The 26,509-nt window shown below is 44.5% G+C and overlaps 1 protein-coding gene across 3 annotated transcripts in view; it reads right to left on the reverse strand.

Moving 5' to 3' along the window:
- Positions 1-20,992, reverse strand: part of ebf1a (EBF transcription factor 1a) — a 56,428-nt gene extending 35,436 nt beyond the window's left edge. For 2 of the 3 annotated variants that reach the window (XM_008279577.1, XM_008279575.1), the window contains exons 1-6: positions 19,946-20,992; positions 18,945-19,101; positions 17,781-17,844; positions 16,989-17,044; positions 15,636-15,709; positions 14,069-14,137 (exon numbers count right to left, since the gene is read on the reverse strand). In XM_008279577.1, the coding sequence (XP_008277799.1) occupies positions 14,069-14,137; positions 15,636-15,709; positions 16,989-17,044; positions 17,781-17,844; positions 18,945-19,101; positions 19,946-20,079 (554 nt within the window). In that variant the 5' untranslated portion in view covers positions 20,080-20,992. The remainder of the gene's footprint in view (positions 1-14,068; positions 14,138-15,635; positions 15,710-16,988; positions 17,045-17,780; positions 17,845-18,944; positions 19,102-19,945) is intronic. The other variant, XM_008279576.1, reaches the window with a different exon arrangement.
- Between the last annotated feature and the right edge of the window lie 5,517 nt (positions 20,993-26,509).

Raw genomic sequence — 26,509 nt, forward strand, 5'->3', positions numbered from 1 at the left:
GCTCTCTGCCGTTTTCATTAAAGCCTAACCTAATTTTTGGCAAAGCTTATAAAATGTCCATATTGCTGCTCATTCGACCCCATTGATTTAGTGTTTGGTTAAATATTCACGACTGTGGATGCAATTAACATGCTGTTAATGAATAATTGATCGCATCTTAAGCGGCCATAAAACTCATGCATATTAATTATTGAAACAGGAAATATGAAAAAAACAGCCTTCCTTGTTTTGCCTCAATCAACCTTCTTTCATTTTATTTTTTTATATATATATATATAATATTTTTTTTTAAAGTCAGGAAGGCATGTTGAGAGTATTTGTGGTGGAAAAGTGCAGCTCAGGAGTGTGTGTGTGTGTAGAAAAAGGAGGCACGAAACAGAAAACGCTATGAAAACTATGCAAATGCCTCTCATAAACACCGCTTTAACAGCTCTTATATGCATTTAAGCTGCCTTTGAGTACATCCATTTCGCTCATACATACGTCTCGTGTGCGTGTGTGTGTGTGTGTTTGTGCAGCTCAGGAGTGATGTGGAGTAACAGTGCGGGCGAGCGTTGTGTTGACAGCCTCACTGTGACAGAGGTAGTAGCTGCCTGTTATGAGAGGCAAGTGTTTACCACGAGCGAACAGAACAAAAAAACAAACGTAGCGAACATGGGAGGCTTGTCAGCGAGAGACTGGAGATCAGTCAGCCAACAATGAGCTTTCCTCTCCCACTGTGTCTCTACTAGTTTATGGTTATAGGCTGATGTCGCCCCTGGCACCTCCCTGGATCCTGGTGGGTGGAGAACAACTGAGTAAGAGAGGGAGATGGAGGCGGGAATCAGTTTGAATGTGCCTCGTATTAATGCTGTGGTGCACCTGTGGTCAGGTAAATACTGCTTTTCTGTGCGTATATGTATGAGAGAGTAAAGCTGCATGCTTGCCTGTGTGTGTGTGTGTGTTTACACACAGTTTGGGGGGTTAAATTCATTACCCGTACATCCTGCACTCCTAAACCACTCTAAAATGCCTTGACATGAAAAATACATCCCAGGAGCAGCCGCACACTCCAGGAAAACACCAATTTACATCGTTGCTTGTTATTTATTTAGCGCAAAAAAAAGCCGTGGAGGTGTGTGTGTGTGTGTGTGTGTGTGTGTGTGTTACCCCCCTCTATCTCCCTCTCCAGCACCTAACTAACTACTCGGCGATGTTTGGTGCCTCGAAGCTAAAAGTGACAAGCCGTCAATTGTGTTCCAATATTAACCCCCTCTCAATGTCTGCATGCCCGTCTTCTTCTCTGTGATGTTGCCTTGATCAAAGAAGCAGCACTTTGGTAAAAATAACCAGGGAGAGTGAGATGGAGGACACCATGCTGCTTACAGACTGATGAACGACGGCCAGTCTTTCAGCAAAAACAATGTCCCCCTTTTCTCTTCTCTTTGTCTTTCCTTCTTTCCCATTATCCTTCTCAGTCTTGGGAAGGCAACATGAGGCGTTGGCCGAGCATTTTTCTTCTCTACACGGCCAGGCCATGAGCAGCAGGTCATGCTATCCAAATTTATGGAAAGGGGGAAGGCTATGTGATCAAGCTTTTTATTATGGCGAGGAAGACAGCACTAGGTAGCATTCCGCCCCTCTCCACACACACACACACACACACACATTTTGTTCTTACTATTCTAAAGAGGGATTGAAAGAGGGCCGGGCGGGGGATAAAAGAGAGTAGCAGACCACCAGAGAGACAGAATATGATAGAAAGATGCCCCATGTCTGCGTTTCATCTTATCTTAGCAGGTTCACCTAGCGGTGAGATTCCTCAAACGCACCTTCAGTCATCGGCAGAGGGGGGGCTGTAGTGAAAGGGACGGAGAGGAGAAAAGAGAGAAAGCGAGCACACACACATGAAGAGAGAGAGAGAGAGAGAGAGAGAGAGAGAGGGAGAGATGGGAGGTGGATCTCTCTGTGGCTAATTCTCTGGGTGTGGGAAAGCAGAGCACCTAACACAGGTTGGCCTGGTTTCAGTAATGAGTTTGATTCTTCTCTCTGCCTCCTCAGTCTCACTAGGGACTAAGACTGCATAATAACATCCTTCACACACACATACACTCTTCTCTTTCTCACACACACACACAGACATACACACACACACACACACACACACACACACACACAAGCACAAACAGGTCTATGGGGAGCTAATTATTCTCACCTGTGTTAATTATTGCTGTAAGCCAATCAGTGGACTCTGTGCTAATTAGGCAGTGTTAGGTCTGATTAGTGTTTTGCAGCAGGCCCACTCAAACTGTTATCTACCATACTAGTCCCCTCAGGCAAGAGAGGGGAGAGTAGAACAGGTGGATGCTTGCCCTGTGTGTGTGTGCGTGCTCATGCTTAATGATAAATAACTGAAGGACAGCTTAGATTCACAATAAAACAAAGTCTTATCAGTTTCTTTTCGAATCAAACTTCTGTGAAACAAAATAACGCACGCCATCAATTCAACTAGTCTCTACCCTCTCAGTTAATTGGCCCTGGTTTGGGGTCATTTCTTTTATCTGGACAAACAGTCCCCGTGCCCTTTTAGTTAATGAGGGCTGATCCGGGATCAGTTCTGTCACTAATGGCTCCGTTTTTGCCGGGGTAACACCTCGAATTGATCCACACATCACACGTGCAAACCCCCTCATCCTGACCCAGGAGTGAAGTGTAGCAACAGAGGAGGGGGGGAAAAAAAAGAAGAGAAAGACAAAAAAAGAAGGGAGTGGTGTAAGTGGAAAGTCTGTGGATAGCCTCCCAGATGAGGGGAATGAAAGGAGAAAAGGAGGGAAAAGGATGAGAGAAGGAGGAAGAGGAGGAGGAGGGGAGAAAGAGGGCAGAAGGAGGCTGGAGGAAACCTTCCTCTTATGACACGATTGATTTTCTTTCAGAGGCTTGAGCCTGTCACTACTGAACACTTGGTCCCCTAGCCCGACACACACACACACACACACACACACAAACACACACACAATCATACGCACACACACATGCACAAACTCCGTGCCCTGACCTCCACGTGTGCCTGCTGGTCCATACTGGGTCTAATGACACCGGGGCCTCCCACAGATCAATACGAAGCTGTCACTCAGCTGGCAAGCGCACGCACACACACACACACACACACACACACACACACACACACATAGACACACATAAGCAGTTGGACAGATGCAGACACACACACACAAGGTGGGGTATGCGTTTGCACATTTGTGTATGCTGGAAGCAATGTTTTCTACAACCTCAGCAGATGCCCTCGTCCTCCCCCTCTGCCGACACTCCCCCCCACCACTACACACACACACACACACACACGTACACATGCATGCACACATACATGCACACACACAGACACGCACACACACTCTGGACCAAAGCCATACTCTCTCTCTCAGCCGTTTTCTCACCCTCCTGTTCCCTCACACCGAGACTCTGGGTCCTGATGTAATATTGATGAATGAGGATGGAAGTCCTATAAAAAGTGATAGGTCCTTGTGATTGTAAATTATAAATTGTCATCGATTTCATGTCGCCGCGCACAAATGCGCACATGCAAATGCGCGCGAACGCACGTATCAAAATAGACGTGCTACTCCTTTTTGCCCAGGAGAAAAGGGAAAAGGTTTCCCCCCCCCACCACCTCCACCGCCTCTCTTGTCTTATTCCACGTCATTCACCAGCATGTCTTCCTGTTTCTTTTCTTCGTTACACACCCCCACCCTTTCATTCTCTCTCTCCTCCTCAACAATCTCAAGCACCCATCCGCCTCTCTCCATACACATCTCAAGTGGCACTTAGAAAACCAGACTGGGGCTTGAGCCAAACTCTCCTCTTCAGAGAGCTTCAGTGTTTGTGCGACTGTCTGTGACTTTTTGGTGTCTTTGGAGTCAAGATCACAGACCCGGCAAAAGAAGAAGAAGAAAAAAACCCAAAAAAAAACCTTGTTCCTTCGGTCTCTTTCAGTGCAGGACAAACAAGCTAATTTACGTCCTGCTAAAAATCTGTTGACTGTGAAAAGCTGCGGCTAAAAACATTTGTTTGTCTCTGTTAAATCACTAATTATAGCCTGGCACAACACAGGGCAGATGCAGGCTAATTCACCATTAGGCCGTTTGGTGTTTATTAAACTTTTATAATGTGATCACTCTGATAACGGCGCAATTGTTTCCCTGGGCGTGTGTGATTATAGTGTTGTACCCCTCTGTCCCCTTGTAATGTCTCCCGTTGAGCGTGTGCATGTGTCCGTGTGTGTGTGTGTGTGTACATATATGTGTGTGTGTGTGTGTCTTGGAGCTTGCGGAGTCGTGTTTTCCATTTCTCATTAGAGTGGCACAGACTCCTGCTGCAGGGTCAATGGAGGGGGGAGAGGGTGTGTGTGCGTGTGTGTGCGATTGTGTGTGTATCTGTTTGAAGGGGGAGTGGGGTGGTAATGAGCGCAGGAACATAATACTACGGCGTCCATTAATGCTCTGAGGCAGTGACATTAGGCATACTTAACTAATAGAGCCAGTCTCTGCAATTACCCACTGTTATCTCTGCAGCTTTAGAGGGGAACCGGCTTTAATAAATGTTTGTAGTAATGTGATAAATGCCAGGTTTGCTCATTTGTAATCTACACTGCGGGACAAGGGGAAGCGGGTGGATCTAATTGTTTTCCTCCAGATTCGAGAATGTGGTTGAGTTCAGAGAAGTCCTTCTTTATAGGATAAAAAAAAAAAGAAAAAAAAAAGAAGTCTTTCCTTTTTAGAATATTTTCCTCCAGGTACATCTCCCTCTCTGTTGTCTGTCTATCTCGCCTCTCTGAACCTCACTCTCGGCTCTCAGTGGGGTACTGTTACAACTGTCCTCCTGTCAAACAGAGAAAAGCAGTCCATACCCGACGCTCACTATCACGTCCCTGCCTCCTCTCTTTTTTTTTCCTCTCCTCTCATCTCTCTTTCATCCCGGCCCACATCACAGGCGCCGCCGTGATTGTGTGTGTAAACATCTTGTCATGCTAACATGGGCGTCATGACAGAAGAGAGACGCGCTTCATTAACGGCACGCTTGTAAGTTTGTCTTTGTGTTTGAACGTACCTGTGTGGGGTATATGTCTGTCCATAGGTGTGTGTGCAAGTGGGTGCATTTTCAATTTTCTAGGGTCAGCTTTGGAAATTCAGCGGAGATGCATGAATCTTTTTTTTTTTTTTTCTCACTGACACAATTTAAAGAACACCATCAGCTGCAGTTCTGCAAAAACTGAACTTAACACCTCATCCGTGCCACTCAAAAGCTCCTCCAAACTCTACTCTGCTTCAGCTACCCTAAAAAGAATAACTGCAAATTAACAAGCAAGTAAATCCCTTGCTTCGGGAAAATACACCAACAATTTTGTCTGTCACACCTCACACACCCTTCATTCTTTTGGCAGTAAATCTTTTTCTGTTTGTGCGAAGACAATAGCCAGAGGAAGAGGGAGGGAGTGGTGTAGCAAGAGAGAAAAAAGAAGGTACAAGAGAGAGGCAGAGGAGAAAGCGGCGCTGTTAATTGTTTTCCAGAAAAAGGTTGCAAAGGTCTGTGCGTTTGAACTGAATGTCACCTCATGTAAATCACAGCTCCTGTGTTGGAGAAGCCAATAACCGGGATAATTAGCGTGACTCTCTCCCGCGCCGAGATCGAGGAAGAGCACGCCGCCGAGGAAGAGCGTTCAAACACGAGGGGGGGGAAGATTCCGATGTGTGATTAACCGAAAAAAAAAACCCTTCATAGTTAAATCTGGAGTTTCGAGTGGGAGGACCAAAGAAAAAGAGACATAGACAGAGGGGCAGATAGGTAGGAAAGGAGAGGAAAAAGTGAAGAGAAAGTCACATGGATGGAGAAAATCAGAGGGAGACAAACACAGGAGGAGACGCAGAAGAAAAGGAAACGAGTGAACATTCCTCTCACCGAGGTCAAGCCACTCGGTAAACAAACAAACAACGTTAGCAGCACACACATAAAGGGGGTGAGGCGGTGTAAAACAACAAAGTGTCTCAGTCGATTGCCTACGCCTTACTTTGTCTCCCCTCATGAGTTACATAAACACAAACAAAGGCCTTTAAATCCAGCTCTGCTTTTTGAAGTGGAACAGTGACATGTGCTTGGGTCTCATTTGTTGATGATTAATGCAAAGTAAAAAAGAATATATTAGGAACGTAAGACTATATCGCCCCTTTGATCGAACAGTGCTGTTGACCATAATTGTCTGCGTGTTGACGTCCCTGCTTTACGTTTAATTATGGCAGACACACTCCCTTGAAGGTTCCCTTTTAACGCTCAAATTAGTCGAGCTCAATGTCACAAAAACTCACATATGAGAGCAGAAATGAAACGGTTGAACTTGGGGAGAGTGATGTGATAACAAAATAGCCGAAACATGTTTTTTTTGTTTTAAAGAATCATCCCGGAAATAAAAGAGGAAAATCTCACCGAAAACGAGAACGACGCGATTAAAACGCCATAACTTTGTTGCACGCCACTATCACGCAACATATCTCTGTCTCCCCCATGCCGCGCAGGTTTTCCTTCTATTGTGACATGTGAAACTGAGAGCGCCGCTCACAGCGCCTGGCCAGCGATCCATTCTTCCTGGACAGATTGATGGAAAACAATCAACAGACTATACATCTTGCTTGGGCACAGCGGGTCACAAACACTCATCCTGGACACCTGGACTTACATCCTGGGCTACGGCGCTGAGGTAAAACACCAAAGGAGGGGCTGGAATGGAAACTGGCTGATAGGAAGTGAAACACAAGGCTGGAGGGGGGGAGGGGGGAGGGTATGAAGCTGGCATGAAGCATACTGTCTGTGTTCTCACTTAGCAGAAATAATCAGTAAACAATGAATCACGGGCGAGGGCTGAGATCAGGGCAGCTTGAAGCTATACCGCTCGATGACACACTGGCTCAGCCAAGAGGAGGCCTGAGTATCCTTCACCGAGAGGAGCTGGTGTGTCTATTCAATTAAGAGCAGCAACACAGGCAGCCATGTAACACATTGGCTGTGAGAGAGCACTTAGTGGGCCGTGTGCTAGACTGTCCACACACATCAGAGCAGTGGGAAAACAAAAGCCTTTCTCCCGCACACACACACACACACACACACACACACACATAACCATGCACGTCCAAATGTATAGCATCACACCGAGAGGCGCACACTCATGCTCTTCACGCCTCATTTGAAAAGCAAATTGAGCGCATCTTCTAGGGCGAGTCACGGACTAAATCCTGGAAAACGTTGCTCTTTCCTCACTCGCAGCGCCACACGCACGTTCACACATGAGACCTTTCATATGGTAAATATATCTTCATTCTATTTAACTCCCGTTCTATCTCTATCTCTCTAAACCAGTAATTTCCAACACCAAAAATGTCTTAAATAGCTCCCCGAGAAGTAGGACGCTACTCATTTGGGTCAGCTCTGGCCAGCCAAACCCCTTCATTCTGGGACAGAACAAACACTAACACAAAGGCAGAGGGAACAACCGAGGGGAGCAGCCAGGTCAAGCAGGGAATGTCAAGCAGTAATGACAAAGCAGTTTGCAGAGAAAATAGAGCTACAACAGTGCTATTTACAGTAGCTCCAGCCAAAAAACTCCTCGTGTCATGAAACCCAGAACTTTTCACTGTTATGACATTTGTAAATTGCATTTTATACGCCCTAATAAACCGGCTGTTACCTGCATTCAGCTGGGGAGCATTAGCTTAACTACCTATAAAGTACGATAGTGGCTCTGTTTAGTTTATTGGGGAAAGAATTAAATGACGAAAAACAAACTTAAGTGTTAATAACAATAATAAAAGAAAAAAAAAAAACTTATTTCCAACGCTAATTGTTTCCTTACCGGACAACAAGGATCGCTTGTCCTAATTTGATTTTTCATATCGACAAACCTAAAACAAACCCAGGTATACTCCAGGGGGATGATGTGTTGTTTTTGTGGGGTGTTTCGCAAATGAAAGTGAGCCAGTTGTTGGGGGTGAGAGGGCTGTTTTAGAGGCTCCTGGACCACCAAACTCCCTGCTGTCAATCAGCGTAGCCGTCCATCCCCTGGGGACGCACTTTCCTCCAACACTTGGAGGTGGGGTGGGTGGGGGGGTGGAAGCACCGCAGGGGAAAAAAAAAAAAAAAGAAGAACACAACCAAACAGATGCAGAAAGCTGCGGGTCAATGTGCACCGGTGTGTATGCGCGCATGCTATATTTCTGCATGCCTGTGGATTCTTCTAACTGGGCATGCGTGCGACTGCATATGTATTTGTGTGCTGCGTTTGTCTGAGGGTGAGAGCTGCATCTGTGTCTGTGTGTGTGTGTGTGTGTGTGCGTTCCTTATGTGCGCGAGGCAGATTTGTGAGGCAGCTAGCACCTGAGGGAGGGGAGTTCTGCCTGCATATCGATGAGCCAGCAACTCTGCCTCTTTGCCCCTGAGCCCTACACAAGCACCACAACCAGCTCAGGGCCAGTCCTTTTCAAAGCCTTCCATAACATCTAATGCAGCTGTCCCCCCTAAGACTGCACAAAAAGAAACAGCACATCAACAACATCTAAAATAAAAAAAAATAAAAAAAATCTTCTAAAGACAGGGGGGCTGTGTGTACTATGTGCATCCCCTCCTACCAACTCCCACCCCTCGAGGATAAGCACCAAATCAAGCTAAAGGAAGATCATACAAGTCCTTTTTTTTTTTTTTTTTAAAAAGAGCAGAGTAGATAATGTAATCCACCAAACAAAGTAGTATCACCCTCAGGGTGCTATGACTCCGTTTCCAGCTTCTCTTTGTCTCGGAGGGAAATGTCAAGCTTCTGATAGTTGGTCAGAGACACAATAGAAAGCCAACTGTGAGAAAAAAAGTAGAATAAAGAGGGGAAACAATAACCCTGCTACATAAAAATAAAACTGACCCAAGATGCGGGAAAGTCAAGCAAATAATGAAGACCTCGGTATTCAGGTGTCAGCACATACAGTCAGAAGAATGTAGGATAGCTGTACTGTAAGTGTGCGTTCACCTTCTCACTAACACAGTCATGGATATGAAAATGAAACTAAGCTAAAGGGACGGAAGGCGCTGCCAGTAAACCACATTAGCATCAAATGCAAATGAGAAGGGGGCTAATGGCTGGACAGGTGCAGACTGGGCCTCTAAATGACACGCGCACACACATTTTCGCAGGCGCACGCGCACACACTCACACATACACACACAGACACACACACACACACACACACACACACAAATGAGATGGATGAATTAAACATGGGTGGGCTCTGCTTGGGGGGCTGGCAGGGCTGACATAAAGTCAATGACATACATTATTCACTAGTGCACGTTAGCCCAGCCAAGGCAACACATGACCTCTCACCCCAGGAAGTGCATCCAAACATAACAACCAAAACAATGAGGGGGTTCCCCGCTCGAGAGGGACAGTGACAAACAAGCAATACATTAGAATGTGCTCAGAACGCGGCACGACACAAAGTTTATACGTTCCCTTCGAACATGTCCGGTGATCCGGTAACACGTCTAACCCGGGGGCCAGCTCCGTAAAGCGTGATAAGAAAGGTGAGGATTAAAGTCCAGCGCCTGACTTGAATGAAACGAACAAATCAATTGGAGCTAAAGTGTTTCCAGCGTTCAGTTTAAGTTCACGCGATCAGGCTAATTTGATACAGGTTCAAGTAGTGGCGATAATTAAGTAATAAAAGAGAGAGTGGTACTTACTGTTGGAAACATATGAAGAATTTTAAATATCTAATAACCAATACAGCTGCCAAATATGCAACTAGACAGAAAAGCTGCAAGAAACTGCTGATCGATTGAGTCCCTGTTAAACAAGAAATGTCCTGCACAGCTTCAATGACAATTCCCTCATCTATCAAGTCACCAAGTAAAACGATGCTCCACAACTGACAAAGTTTAAGTTTTTCTTTTTCTTTACTAATTCATAAAACAAACACTCCCCAACTATCCACATCTAAGTTTACCTTTCTGACATGATCATTTTAAATACATTAAAAGACACATTTAAAAATACATATATCAGCAAAATAAAGGTCAAAGCCGTAAGAATTTACATGTTGCAGTCGTACTCTTAACTATTTACATGTCTGTTATCAATTTCATGTAGCATAAACCTAAACTTTTAATATCACATACAACATAACTTGTTGTTTATCATAGTGTGATTTATTAATTTATCTTGATTTTCTTGTTTTTTTTTTTAAACTGATGCTAGTTAATAAAGCCAAATAATATGGCAGAATAACAGCAAGTCAGTGGTAAAATCTCAGCTTTCCCAGTGGGTCAGTTTTGCAGGAACTCTGGCTAAACAGCAACTCAGACTTAAACTAACATTTAGCCTGCCCTGGACAAAGTTAGTTTTCAGTCACAACTGCAGTTGAACTATGTTGAATTTAGTTTACGGGACTGAAATAACCTGAAAGTAAGTCAGACTAACTGAACTAAGCCTGGCTTATTTGGTAAACTCACTTTACGGATCAGGGCCCCAGGTGCCGGCCCGACGCATCCGAAAGTGAACCAAAACCTGGTTCACGAGTGCAAACTACCCACCGTAAAGCTGAGACTCAGTCCGTTCCACTCGCTCAGAGAACAGGAAACCGTCGGCCATGACATCACCCTCCCCGGGAGGAGCACTTCCTGCCCGACATTCTTCACTCAAGACACACACACACTCGTCAGGAAATGGCCTCTATCAACACACACACACTCCCGGGGAAATAACCAACATCGATGCGGATACACAAGCACAGACGCGCATGCAAGGAAATGAGCCACATCAACAGCGGGCTGCAGGAGTGTGTGCAAATGCAAACACACACACACACTCAAAAACAGCAATAAACCTGAAATAACATTGTCTGTGCATGTAAACTTGACACCCCGTCGCCCCTCCTATAGAGCTGCGAGTGGAAAGGGGGATCATGGGCTATGCATGGCTAACCGGTGGATTCTTATCTCTGGTTGCAGAGTGTGTCTATCCCCCCCTCCAGAGAGGCTCTCCCTGCCTGGGGGACACCCTGCGGCAGGCCTGTGGGAGCTGGACGAGCAGGAAGGGGCCACGGGACACAGGTGGTAGGAGGCAGGAGAGGACACATGACGCTGGAGGGACAGTCATATCCCGGACGCGAGTTGGGTTCACAGATTTGTCCACAGTTACATGGATGCACCAAGTAAAGGAACAAAACTAGGTCTGCGGGGAGACAAATTTGGAGATAAGCTATGCAGAGAGAAAGCAAAGGTGTGCAAGGGTGGGAGGGAAATGTGTTTGCGATTTGAAACCCATCCAGTGCACATGATAGACTGATCATATGCAGTGGCTGCATATGATTAACCCCACGCTAACCAGGAGCGATGGAGAGAAGTGGAAGTGGAGGTTGGGGGGTTAAGGGCTCCCCTCATATTATCCTGTCTCTGTAAGAGGCTAAAGTGGACCACACATGTTTCCCTGGGGAAGAGACGCACAGGAGCGTCTCACCTTTCAGCTGCTTCGCCTGCCCAGTGTCAAGCGCATACACAACATGTCATGCCAAGGTCTGTCTGAATTTCCGAGAGCTCGCCACCTCAGAGGTTAAATTCATAAAACGGGCGCGGGTTGTCTTCATGTCTGTTGCTGACTGTTTCAGATCAGAGACGGCTGCTGGAGATGACAGCACGACTTCTAAAAACTGAACGATGCTGCAACCGCAACGGTCCTAAACGAAAACAGCCACACAACCAGGGACAGATTGCGGTCGGGCGTCTCTCTCCGCTTCAGTAAAAAAAAAAAAAATCTAAGAAGTGTTCAAGCGCTTTTTGCTATCATAGCCTAAACAAATATGCTTCATAATTAAAAACGGAGTCATATTGCTCCTTGCAGATGCTTTAAAGCACAAACAAATTCTCTTTTCAACAGGAGGCGAGATAAAGAGAAGGGGTGAACGCGATTCTCCCGGTGAGCGCGTACAGTACCCAGAGCGCTGCCGATCCACACTGTACCAGATTTGTTCTCCTAACAATCAAATAAGTTTCTCATTAGCTGACTTTATTTTTCCTCATTCCTGCGGTTTTGCTGCAGTGGCCTGTTTCTCCCATCTTAACGAGAGAGAGCTAATTAGGCAATCAGACCCATTACTCTTCCAGAAGAGTTAGAGCTAGCCCAGCTAATTAGGGCTGTAAAATCTAATCATCTCTGCGAAACAGCAGAGGGCTAACGAGCCCTTATTTAACGAACTAAATAACTTCAAGGGTGGAGAGGGGCTGCTGATGGTATTTCTTTATGAATTTGAAGGAGGGGAACTCATGGTAATTGAGTCAGTTTCAGCCTCACAGTTGTTTGTTTGTTTATGAATCCCGGATTATTACAATTGCCAAGAATATATTGGTACTAAATGAGCAAACGCACAAACCCCTCCTCTCCTTATTCCCCTTCAGTCCCCCCACTTTAAAACTAGCTAGCACCCCCCCTCCCCAACCGCTCTGCTCTCACCTGACCTATTTTCCTGTCCAGAAAGAGTGCTCGCTGGAGAGGAAAGCGGAGATATTGCTGTTGTTTTCCCTCCCTCCCTCCCTCCCCCCCCTGTTCTAATTTGTTGTTCGTTAATGCTGCCCTCACACCTGAGCCATTGGGCGTCGGGGGAATACTGCCAACGAGCGACCACAACACATGCTCGGTGTGGGAAAGCTGTTCGCAGGAGACGGGCCCGCCTCGGCCAAGGTGGCCGCGCCAGGGGGAAACTTCGACTTCCGGCGCCTCGCAAAGACGGAGCGACCGAGTGTGCAGATGAGAAAATTCAACAAGTTAATGCACACAGGAAAAACAACCAAAAAAAAAAAAAATCAGAAATATGGAACAGAGTGATGGGCAGGCGTGTTGTCTGAGGCCACGTGGTGGGGTGCAGCTGTCTCAGGGAGCGCTGAGGTGAGGCCTTCCGCTTCACTGGAGCGGAACGAGGGTGGCGCACGCACACACGAACTCGCCGCGCACGCCGACGTGCGCACACACACATGCATACACAGGTAAAGAGTGGCTTTTGACAGAGCAGCAGCGAGAACAGGACAGCTGTGTTCATCAGATAGCACAGGTCACTGCCTCATTAACACTCACACAAATACGCTCCAATGTGACGAATTCAAATCAGACATAGAATGTGCTTCACTTTTACCTGATAATGCAGTTGCTCAGAAAAGTTATGGATCACAAAATACAGTCCAAAAGAAAAAAAAGAAAAAAAAAAAAAAGGCCACTCTGTTACTCTTTCATGGAAAATCACTTCAGCGTGCAAGAGCTCTCTCCTCAAGTCTTAAATCTGCATGCTTGAAGAACTCCTCTAAACAAATACTTCCTCTCACGCTTGCATGTCCACACACACGCGTGCAGCAGAGGCAGGACTGTAAATCTACGCGACTTTGCTTTTTTTTCTGGCCGACTGTAAATCGCGGGAGCTGCAGCGTCGGTCAGAGGTGGTTTATGACGGCAGGGGAAAGGCGTACACTCAAAGAAAAGTGTGTGTGAGTGTCAAACGCGGCTAACAACCTTTTGGTACCACACCCGTGAAGATTTATACACAAAAACACACTCGCCAGACTGTTGCTGTAACCCTAACTACTCATCAGCTAAGTCATCAGCACAACCACACAAACACTGTTCGACCACACTTGAAGCTGAGCTCAACTGCTCTATGATTGCTCCTCCACTTCACACACACACCACTGGAATATAATTTACTGCTGTTTCACACATTTTGCTTACACACACAATTACGGTTGCTGAAAACCAACCTGTGGCCTGCTTTATTAGGCCCGCAGGTTACGTTTTCTCAGCCGAATCGCATGTCGAAAAATTGCTTTCATGCGCTTACTTCACTGGAAATTTAAGTGACGTTTTGTCGTGATTTTTTTTTTCATATCTGTGAAATGCTTCTGCAACGTTTGCTGCCGCTGTGTGTGGCGCACTGTCACGTGTGCGCCGTTTGTCATGACTGTGCAGCATCACGTCGGCCGAGGTCGAAGGGCGAAGTTTGCTTACCTGTCGATGATGACAGGGTCTGACGGGGTCTCGTTCCTGTTGCCGCAACTCTTCTTATCGCAGCATCGACTGAAAGGGTGGGGGTGAGAAAAATGAGGGGAGGCAGAGACAAAGGGGAGAGTTAGTCACCAAAATGTGAACAACACAGAGAGCAAGATAAGGCCCAGCTCAGGAAGTCAGATGAGCGCGGAGGAAAGAGAAACAGGAGTAAAAGGGCGTGAGACTTTTGCAGAGTTCAAGCACAAGCATGAGTTGGATTTTCTGTTTTAGCCTGTCAAGGTAAGACCGGGGCTCTGGCGCTACAGTAGGTGAGATCAGTAAGGCGATTTTAGGCAAAGTTTGGAGGAGAAGAGTTAAAGCACCGAGCTTGAATGGGGCTGGATAAAAAAACTTGAATTAGCCTCCAGGGCTCAGGTTAGCTCCATTTCTGTCAGGCATCACACAACCAGACATCTTATGTTCTCTATTTTTCCTCAGTGCTCGTCCCCTCCCTCTATCCCGCCTCTCTCTCTCGCTCTTTCTCTCCCTCAGAAGTGGGTCACAGAGTGGTCCCACTGGACCTGGGGAGTAGTGCATGCTGGGTAGAAGGGGGTTGCATACTGATGTGACGAGTCCTTTCTGAATCATTTGACTGCAGCACAATGTAACAGTGTGTTGTGTGCCGTCAGCCCCCCACCCTCTTTCTTCCTCCTCCTCCCCCCCCAAAAAAAGTATCACCGCGTCTACCTTTTCCCTCTCTGTCTGCTCGTCTGCATGTCTGTGTGTACCTGTGTCTGACTGCATGTGTGCATCTACTGTATGTGTGCGGGAGAAGATGGAGAAAGCGAGGGGGGGGAGAAAAGGGGGGAGAGAGAGCGAGGGAGAGATTGACCCTCCCCCTACTTTCTCGAGTCCCTCAGGACAAGAGGCTTGGAGAGCCAGATCAGATTTCTGATCTCGACCGTTTCCTGCAGCATATGAAAACAAGTGGTCTAAATTGCCTTGTGTGATAACCAGGAAGTGGCTACGCTTTGCCACTAGCCATTTTTCTACATGCAACTCCGCATGTACTTCTGGATGACTGGCTTGTGAGAGACGGTCCCACGCTGTGTGATGCTTTTATTGATTGTAAATGCACGCGACGAGGCTTGCGAGAGTTTCGCCTGCTTACTACTTTTGAGTGAGCGCGAGCGTGTCTGTATTTTATGTGTAATTCGAGTCTGCCCCCCTCTGCACATAGCTCACTGTCAGGACACAGCAAACTGCATGTATTACACAGACTGAGGAGGATGGGTTTGAGTAATGAGCTTTTCCTTGTCCTAATTAGCTGAACATGAGAGGGATGCGCACACACACATATACACAGAGACGCACAACAGAAATAGGCCAGGGCCCATCTCCCCAACCCACTTTAAGGGAAAATGATAAGATTTCCATTGTAATTTAGCAGCGCTGCTCACGTCTTTGCCCCCTCTTCACACCCACGCAGACACCTCCAAAGTGAGAAAAACATTCATCTTGATCTCGGCTGTATAACATCGGCCAGGTAATAAAAAGAGAGATGTTGTCCCGGTGTGGTTTGTCGTACCTGCACATGATCTCATGGGTCAACAGGACCCGACACATCTCTGGATTTTTATCCTGGCCCTCGTAGACAATCGCCTAAAGAGAGCGAAAAGGAAAAAAAAAAATCAAAGAAAATTATAAGGACAGTGATTTATATTTTTAAGAGTGCTTGGCTGAAAGAAAACAAAATTCAACCACAATGCAGGGGCAAAATAAAAAACAGAAATGTGTGTGTGTGTCTTTCATCTGGGAGTAGTGTTTGCCTATCTGGCAAATGTGTGTATCGTGGGAATCCAGTCCTCCTGAACAGGAACGCTCTGTTCTGACAGAGACAGTAAGAGGGAAATTCATGTGTGTGTGTGTGTGTGTGTGCCCGCCTGTGTGCATGTGTGTGTGTGTGTGTATGCGTGTGTACGACTGCATGTGCATATGTGTTTGTGCATGCACGTATGTTTATATGCGGTGTACAGTGAGCAGTTGGACTGCCAGACTGGAGTATAGTGCACCATCTGGTCCATACAGCACAGCGTCCAAAAATCTAGTCTGGTTACCCCTCCAACCCCACTCAACATGCTCTCCAGGGCTGTGATCACCCGGCACACACACACACACACACACACACACACTGATAAACATGCAAACACACACGCTCTCGCACAAACAACATCTCCTCCTACTCTTTTCATTCTAAGGCAAACTCTCTTCAAGCCTAATGGCACTAGAGGCGGATTTGGCAAAACAAAAGACCTGATATCAAAACAGCGTTGAAGGGGGCTTTACTTTCTTCGCTGTCTAATTCATCCTAACGGAGAATTCCCTCAGTGTGCGCCAGCCCACATGTGCTGCTCTGTATTTCTTTGTGTGATTGAATTGGCCATAACACACTCTGGGATAGTTTGTTCTGTTTCACATTGAGGAAATGAGGGTCAAGGTCCTCAAAGAGTGAGCTGGCATGCATCACTGTCTCTCTCAAACACTAACACACAACTGCCTCTGCACCTCAGCGACATATTCGCACACTATATGCGCACAATGACGAGCACGCGTATATACAGCCTGATATAAAACACACACACACATACACACACCGTCCCCACTTACTGGCTGGCTGTGCAGAGGTAGAGTATGAGGACACATGTCCTCTACTTTTCTGGGCCTCTGTAAATGTATTCCACAGGTAAGACAGGTCGTTTATCAAGCCGGCTGTGCTGTGCTGAAGTTGAGGGTCTCAGACACAGGCATGCAGCAGGGCCAGGGTGGGGGATGAGGAGGGGGAGGGAGGTGGGGGGGCAACACTCAGACCAACACCACCATGGAACTGATGCACATTTTAGGAGCCTTTTTGGGTTGTTTTGTTTAACGCAGAACCTCTTACCTGTTTAGTCATAGAGTCAATGAGACGAACATACAGGTCCTGCTCCGTCCTGATCCCTGCAGAGGACAGAGATGTTAAAATAGAATTTGCAGCTTTCATACTTTTAAGCTTTACCCAGCTTTCGGATCCCAACTTTTATTCATTCTGATTTCCCCTGTGAGGCACTTCATGGAAACTATGAGTCCAAACTGTTAATAATGACTTTCAGTTTTTTCTGTGGCATGCTGTCAGTGTGCTTGAAAATGTAATTTACTGCCATGAAACTGTTGATTTTACCCCCATAAACATTTATTAATGGTGAAAACGAGCACAGCAGGAAGAAACACACGTTTTATTCTACATTATAACAAATATAACCTAATTATTCAATCGAGGCAGCAAAAAAATAATCGTTAAAAAGCCTTTTTTTTTTTTTTAGCTGCTTGGTGTTGTTTATTGCTGCACTGAAAGTAGGCCGAGCAGAAAGACAGTATATTTACTGGAGGACGCACAGCAAGACCAACAAATAAAACAGGCCCACTAATTTAAATTAATTATGTTCTTGAAAGTTTTTAGTTTTGAAAGTCTGAAGAACGCTTCATAAAGCAATTTATAACTAAGACCCAGCGCTGATATTTCACCGTAAATCATTTAAATAAATAGAACAAAACACCATTATGCCCCTTTACAATGAAAATCAACCGCCTGACCTCCTGTAGCATTTATTTCCAGAGTTTCCTCACTTTGCTTTGGCGTATCATTCACTCCCTGCGTTTGTTATTGCTCCATAAAAATTATGGAATCCAAACTCACCGTTACTGTAGAGCAGCTGAAGTCTATAATGGATCCCATTGTTGGTCTTTTCCCCCGTCGTTTCCTATGAAAATTAAACCAAACACACCCGGTCAGAGCGAGCAAACCACCTCCTCCTGGGACTTTTACTGCGGCTCCACAACTTGATATTTTTAGATTACAAACATGTTACGTCTCCCTCGCTCTGGGATCTCATTCAAAATCACTGCACTTCGTTTTCTGGCGAAAGAAAAGAAAATAACTTTTTAAAAATTTTATTTTATAAAGTTAGAAACTGATTTAATTGCTCGATTTTGGGTTTTAAAAAAAATCTAGTAGCCTCTGAATACTTTGATATTTAAGAAACAAATTGCCAAAAATGTTCACAACTTTATCACCTCACACTGGGGATGGAAACTCTTTAAATGTAGACGTTTAACACATTTTTAAAAATTACAACAACTTCACATATTTACTGCCTCTCTCTAGTAAATCACTGCGCAATATTAAACGCGTTTAACTGACCAATAGCAGAGAGGCATTTGGATGTAATAAATAATAAACAAGCCGATAGTAAATTCTAATTAATAAAACACACATTTATAAGTAAAACATTCTCTTTTAACGCCACTTGAAAACAGCTCAATATCAGCCCCATACATGATCGATCCCAGGCCTATCAAACGCTAATATTGATGTTTGTTTAAAACAGAAAATATCTCGACTGACAACACCTGCAGGAGCAGGCTGCACGCTGTGCTGAGCTGTCAGGAAAAATATGAGTCAATATCAGCAGCGGCGAGGGAGGATAAAAGTTGGCAGTGATGGGGAATTTGCGTAAAAATCATACAGGCAATTCTGCAGTAATAATAATTATTATGGTGGTCGTAATAATAATTATTTGAAGAGCGTAAGTCTTTCAGGAAACCACATCTTAAAAAATTACAAGAGGGAAGCCTGTAGGACCAATGATCCCTGCTGTGTGCGTCTGGCTACTTGGTTAACACACGTCTGGTAATTTATCACTTTGACTTAACAGGCCACGGTACTGTGTCAGACACCAGTGCACGCTGCGCTGAAATACATATTTGGAATTTATTAAATAATAAAAAAAAACTGACATGTAATAATAATAATAATAATTTTAAAAAAGTAATAATATTTAGTGAAATTTCCACAACTCACCTTTTCCTTCTCTACAAAGTCAACGAACGTGGTTCTCTCTATTTCCACCGGCTGCCCCTGTCTGTCGTATAAAGCCAGGACGAAGTGGAAGAAGTTGGACTTGCGCAGGTTGGAGGGCGGCTGCTTCTCGAAGTGAGCCCGAGCGAGACCCACTCCGCTGCGGACACAAGCACACACACAGCAAGCAGCGCCCGCAACCACCGCGGTTAAAACACATGCATCCACACAAACACAAGCTGCTTTTAAAATGTCTCAAATTTTGTGTCCCATTCTCAAAACGTGTAGCCTCCTAAATGCGTGGGGATTTAATTAAAACAAATAATAATTACACAGGCGCACTTTACATTTTAATTCATGTAATATTCAGCTGCAGCTAAAAATATTTAAATGTGCTTTTTCCTCATATTAATTTGTGCAGGTCAGCTGCTCTCATGGAGGCCTGCAGTCTCTCATGGTGGAGTTATTTTCATTCTAAACTTGTCCAACTTGATTAAAACTAAATATTTTTATTTCATTTTGCAAGAAAGTCTGCATGAAAAAAAAATTACTCATGCATGCAGAGTTTGAAAAGTAACCTGCTCAGCTTCACCACAACCCCTCCAACAAAAAAAAAGAAGAGAAACAAACCACCGAAGTGAGCCGAGGAGCCTAAACATAAACTCTCAGCTCACTTTTCAGACCAAAGTTATTCTAAGGCAGCATTAAAACCCGATTCTCTGGGTTAGCTGTGATTTCCCCCCCTCCAGAAATCTGTTAAACCACTTTGAGCCACATGAAGTGTTTTACCAAGTCGGACTTGGAGCTAAAAAAACAAAACTTATAATGCCAGCGGGAACAGTGATTATCCCACAACTATACGTCCTCTGGGGACGCACGCTGCCCCAAGTGATGCAGCCGGCTCCGTCTTTAACACCGCAGATCTTAATGCGCTTTCTCCCCCCTTTTACTCGCTTCTCCACGCCCCGATGTGAAGCGCAGCGCCAAGGCCGCCTCGGGCTCACCTCTGGGCGGCTGTGTTGGCGTCCAGCACTCCGGCGCCCTGCATCCATGTCCGAACCGCGTTCATCCCGGCCACCATGGGCTCTTCTTTCATACTACTCCCACTCCTCTGGATGCTCTCGTGGATGCCAAACATCAAAACGCACCTTCACGCCGTCTCTATCTCTCTCTCTCTCTCTCTCTCTCGCTCTCTCTCTCTATCCTCCTCTCCGTGGCTCCCTCCTTTTCTCTCTCTCTCTCTCTCTCTCTTCTCCCTCTCTCCCCTTGCCTCCCCTCCTCTTGCGTCTGTTTGATCGCGCTGTCAGAGGAGCAAAGTGGCGTGGTCTGTTTCACTTGGCGTTTAGTTGCACGCGTGTTTCTCAAAGTAAACAAAAGATGCGACACGTGGAAGGAAAAGGGGGAGCTGTCAGCATCCAGGGGTTAGCTGCAACCTCATGTCAGCGACTCCAGAAAGGAAAAAAAAATATAGAAAGACGAAGGGGGGAAAAGCAGCAGCAGCAGCGGCAGCAGCAGCTATGAAGATGAGCAACGCAAAAGAACGATGAAAGGGGAAGCGCAGGATGAGAGGCTGCACTGAGTTGGCGACGGTCTCCCGGATCAAGGTGCAGCTGACAGAAACACAAGCAAAATGTCAGGTTTTTTTTCGCAACAAACAGTCCACAGTGAGAGAGGAAGAAAAAAAAAAAAGCCCGAGATGAAACACCTTCCTTCGCTGCGCTCCTTGATTTACAAAGTCTTCTCCTCTGTTCGAGATGAATGAAACGGAAGATTACGCGCAATTAAGAGGCAGTCCTTGGGTGTAGCGGCGGCTCGGCTCCTCGTCAGCTCCTGCTCGGGTGATTTGCGCTCTTTTCTTCCCTGAGGAATCACTTTGGACCATCTCTGGGATGCCAAACAGGAGAGAACTAGTAGGTGAGGGAGGCGTGGCCTGCGAGGCGAGCAGGGAACGCCCTCGAACACAGTTAATAACACGGACAATCAGCTGTCCACCAACCCGACCAGCACGCTGCCCGCCCGCCTGCCTGCTGTCCCCGCCTCGTCCCACGCAGTGTCCCGCCCCAGCCACTTAGCCAGAAGCTGTGCACGGCGTGTGTGTGCCAATCCGTGTGTGTGCGCACCCCGTATAGAGTTGACAAATAATATATTCACGACAATCAGACAACAACTCCGGGGAGGACATTAGTTTAATCCAAGCAGTTTGCGCACCGAGACTAAAAGGGCAGCGATGAGGAGGAGACCCGGGGTGGTTGTAACATCTATCGTCTGTTTACCGCGCTGTCACTCGAGCTGCAGGCATGAAAATGTGTCCGCATGTGTCTGCAAAACAAGCTGAAACAGAATCCGATCAGATGTTGTAAACGAGCATCAGATCAAATTGATTTCGTCTCATTAGTACGTGACAAAAAATGCGCAAGAGCGCACTGAGAGGGAGCGATTTGAGGAACAGTTGCAGCACTTGTGTACAGATTTAATTGTGTTTACTAGTGTGTATATGTGTCAGATTAATTCAACATGAACAACCACAAGCCTTATTTTTAATTGTTCATATTATGTATGCGCGTGTCTTTTGGAGAAAGGGAGAAAAACACGACTTTATTCAAACATTTAAAATGAAATTTCACTGCTGTGTTTTCTCATAACAACTGAATAAACTGTGCTGAGCAGTCCAAGTGTTGTTTTTCAGAGTATCAACTCTGGCAGATTATGAGCTTAAGAAAGTTTCAGCTCCCCCCCAAAAAGCCTGGCAGGCGCTGCGCACATTTTTCTGTTACAGCCCGGTGGTTTGAAATTAGCTTTGATTAGATGCATTACATAAATCTTGCGGGACTAAGTGCTGAATCCAACATAAATATGAGGATTACAGCTAAACTGTGCTGCGTCCCGCTGTCCAAAAAAAAATGTGCAATCACTCAGAAATAAAACTGCTCTCAAACAAACAAACAAGAAAAAAAAAAAAAGTGCAACAAAAAAAGAAATAAATATTTGCATGGCTGCTCACAGAGGCGTGAAACTGCACAAGTGGGCTCACAAGCATGAAAACTGTGCAGCCTAATCCAGTTTTGCAGAAAGTGACGAGCTCTCCCTCCTGTTTCTCATCAATCCTGGTTTTCTCTCCCCCCCTGATCATTAAGAGTCATCTCTAAATTGTCAAATTGAATTGTCCGGGGGGCATCTGCTCAATAAGTACTGTTTGGTTAATTATAATGAAATTGAATGAAGGGGGGGAGAGTCTTCTTTATCAGAAGGCTATCTTTAAAAATTAAGATTTTATCAGCAATTTGTTGAAATGAAATGAATTGACACGTGATCGCAGCGAGAAAAAGGTCATTACTGAAATTATTTCTGCAATTCGAACAATCTAGAACGAGTTTTACTTTCATTTTAACACCACTTCTTTCTCTCTTTTTTTTCAAGTGACATACATATTCCCATATTGCGCACAAAGCAAACTGTGCCAGAGTTGGATATAAATGCCATAAATGGTCAAGGTCCGACACCAAACCACCAGCAATCATCTCATCATTGTCTATAGCTGTTTATTTATGTCTCCTGCTGTGGGAGGAGAAATGTGAGCAGCCCACCACGTGAGTACACGATACAATAAATAGTGATAAATAAAAGCAACGTGAGATAAAATGTCTCTCGCAGCCTCGGTTTTACGCACACACACACACACACACACACACGCTCGGAGCTATCCTTCAGCACATTTGTTTGATTGCGGCCGGCTCTCTCGCCATGATCTGTCTGCCTTGGTCGGCATGCAGGGGCCAGCGCGAACACTGGAGGCCTCTGGGGTGGCATATATTTATATCCCCGAGCACCAACACACACTGTTAGCCCAAATATCACCGTCTAAGTATCCAAAAACAGAGACGTCAGTTGTGTGTGTGGGGGGGTGGGGGGAGGCCCTTGGATGATCCAACCATGTTAATACTGCGATTTGGTAACTCCATGGCACTCCAGACACAAGGTTTGCGAAATCTCTCCGATCATTACGCACAGGCGGGAATGCGCACGCCATTTAAACCACGCAAAGGTGCGTCTGTGTATTTATATGACTCGTGTTCAAGTGTCCACATATGGGAGGGCTATTAAAATTCCCCCGCGTTATAACTCTATTAGACATTTTGAAGTAAGTGATGAGAAAAAGGAGTTGTAGGCGCTGCCGTCCGCCTCCTGCGCAAACTACCAGATGTTCTCGTAAATCAAAAGGTTGGGCTGATGATAATAATGGCCTGATTGAATTGAAGACTCATAAAAAAATCACTAGTTGTAAAAAAAAAAAAAAATCTGGCATATGCTTTCGAGAATGGGCCTTATGTCTAACAATATGCTCTCTAGTCGACATAAAAGGAGACAAATAGAGATGTTTATCATTTAAATATGTAGAGCAGGCTTGAACTTCCTCAATATCAGGATGAAATATTTCTACACTGAAAGAGGGATAAAGAAAAAAAAAAGGAGGCTTTTATGTTGGCAAAGTTAAAGTTGCAATTAGGGATTAAAAATGACAAATGTTATTGTGATGAATGACAAGTGATTTGCATTTTTTTAAAAACTCCTTTAGGCAACACATTTTTCCATCCCCCCCCCCAATCCGATTTCTTACTGCAGGTCAAGACCTCTGAAACGCACACGTAGCAGGTGCAACGTTGCCATCTAGCGGCACTAAGAAGACATTACACGACTAAATCTACAACATCTTCCAGCCACAGAAAGTCAGTTGCATTCTCAAATGTGGCACTTGCATAGTAAGTAGCATGCAGATAAATGCCATCTGTCCAAATGGCCACTTCTGTGCCCATTAATTAACATGGTCAGCAAATGGGGACAAGGTCAGAGAGACTGTGGCTTCAAGAGAACAAGCTGTGAATGTAATCGATCGTGTAGGCGACACGAGAAGGTAAACACTTTACCAACTAGATAACATTAAACCACGTGGATTCAGTTTGAACCCGCAAAAACAAAACAAAAAGCATCAGACGTTGTAACGCGCTTTAAATCTGTTGTTGTCTAAAGGGGGATTTACCAGTCTTACAAAATTTCTGGATTTCCTTGTTTTTGTTTTCAATCACTGCACATCTATGGATTGAGATGAGTTTGCAGGTTAGCAATGAGTATATATTGTCAGTTCTCATGGGGATAATTTGCCACATAATACCCCAACAAGCAGATGGTAACTCCCCTTATTGAATTTTGAAAAGAGAAACAGTTTAGTGAAAGGATTCATTTCGCAAGGAACAAGGTTTTTCCATATATTATGTTAAACATGCTGTTAACACGCGGCTCAAATTTTCAAGTTATGCTTTCTAAAAGGGATGTATTCCTATCTGTGTGTGTGTGTGTGTGTGTGTGAGTGTGTGTGTGTGTGTGTGTGTGTATGTGTGTGAACTGGTGATCTAATCACTCCCAATAAGAAGTTACTTTCATCACTGATTAATATATCAGTTGCTTTCTTAAACCATTTAATAATCATCAGAAAACACTGAACAGCTGTTATAGTTTTACAGATTCCACGTTTCAAACTGCTTGTGACATCTGAGGAACACTCCAAAACTCATTATACCATATACAGTTAATAAAATATATCAGTACTAAGCTGTGGAGCAAGAGAATGCTTAGAATGTTTGACTGAAATCAAATTATTCACTACTGATCCCTTTTTACTGAACTAAATAATAACTTACTTTTCTTGTTCTAACCACGTTTGCACAATCATAAAAACTCATCAGATGATCTTTCCTCATTTTGCTTATAAAAGCTTGAGTCTTTATAGTTTTTATTTCTTTGCACATTGTCTATATAGTATGTGTGTAACTAGTCTTGTGTTTGTAACTGTTAAAGAGAAAAAGAGCATCAGAATGGATCTTTAGGAATTCATTAATGCTCAGGGAAATGAGTCAAAAACTGGGTGAGCATACTTACAGCAGCCAGAATGTTGAATGATTTCCCCTCCATCAGTCGGCCATGCAGTGGGTATCACAGCGTCAAGAAGTCTTCTGACAGGTGGCACCATTCTGTAAACTGTGACCAAATTTAAAGGAATGTCAATAGTGGAAAACTGCTTTTGAAGATTACTTCTAGTTGGGCGTCCACGTTCGAAACTGACACCATCAGGAAGAAGAATGTCGCTGGTCTGAAGCCAAAATGAACTCAAAATACGCTGCATACTGACAGCTGTGAAAAATACACACTGATTTTTGCTTCCATCCTTTTTCCCTACACCAATTACTAATGTGTTGTTCCTGTGAAACCATGGTGGTCATGTGTAGTCAGACCATTCTGTAGCTGATAGTAGTCACACACATCACTGTGATGAGTGTAGACACAAGGTCATGATCATTGTAATGGGTTGTTGTAAATGCCTATGGGAGATATCGTGTTTAATTTTTTAAATTAAAATGATCAGATTAAACATACTGCAAACTATACTTTGGAAAAACAGTCCACAAAGAATTTCCGCAATATTTCAAGTTTTAAAAAAAACAATTGTTTGCTGGAGCAGGTGTGTTTCATGATTTTCTGACAATTTATAGAACAAAACATTAAATCCATTAATCGACAAAATAGTGCACAGATTAACGGACAATAGGGGAAAAAGTTGGCTGTTTATTTTTTAACAAATTAAAATGAGGTCTTAACATACAACTAAATGAACACAAACTGTCATTTGAACAAGCAGGTCAACAAGAGGAGTCCGAGTTAGAAACTGACACCATCAGAATCAAAAATGTCACTGGTCCACAGTCACAATGAAACTGAAATACTGACAGCTGTGAACAACACAAGTGATTTCATGTCTACACATTAATCAGAGACAGAGTTGTTCCTGTGGATGTCTGTGTGTAGTCTCACTTTGCCATCCCACCCTTGGTACACAATAGTCACGTGTGACACGATGCAAACATCATCGTGGTGAGACCGCAAACACGGTCATGATTATCGTGACAGATTTTTGTAATTGCTCATAGAAGTCTTTTTTTTTTAATGATCGAAATGAATATACTGTAAACACGTCTATAAATAGTTTGAGCAATGATTCAAGTTAAGGAAAAAAAAAAGAAAAAGCCAATCTTTGATGGCTCCTGTTTTTTAAACTCAATTAATCAGTTTCAATGTCACCTTGAGCTTTAGGACATCAGAGTGGGTGTTTTTCCACAATATTCTGACAATTTAAAGACTAAATATTTTATCCATTAATCAAGAAAATAGCGCACCAGACTAATGAACAATGGAGGGAAATGGGTTGCAGCTGATTTTGACAAATTAAAGTGAGATCTCAACATACGACTAACTGACCTGACCCCGATCAGAAACGGTTGTTTGACCAATCAGGTCAACAAGAGGAGTCTGGGTAAGAAAGTGACTCCTTTAAGACCAAGAATGTCACTAGTTTATAGGCAAAATGACGTCTAAATATGTTGAATACTGACAGCTGCCAATAATACAAAGTGATTTCATTTCTACACTTTCACCTGCAGATACAGGTTTTAGTGAAACATGTTGGTTATGTGAGACTGATGTCCAAATCAATGCTAGACTCAGAAAGTTCTTTTCAAATT

This window comes from Stegastes partitus, unplaced genomic scaffold, assembly GCF_000690725.1.
Source record: "Stegastes partitus isolate 25-593 unplaced genomic scaffold, Stegastes_partitus-1.0.2 Scaffold164, whole genome shotgun sequence".
In the NCBI taxonomy this organism is placed as follows: domain Eukaryota; kingdom Metazoa; phylum Chordata; class Actinopteri; family Pomacentridae; genus Stegastes; species Stegastes partitus.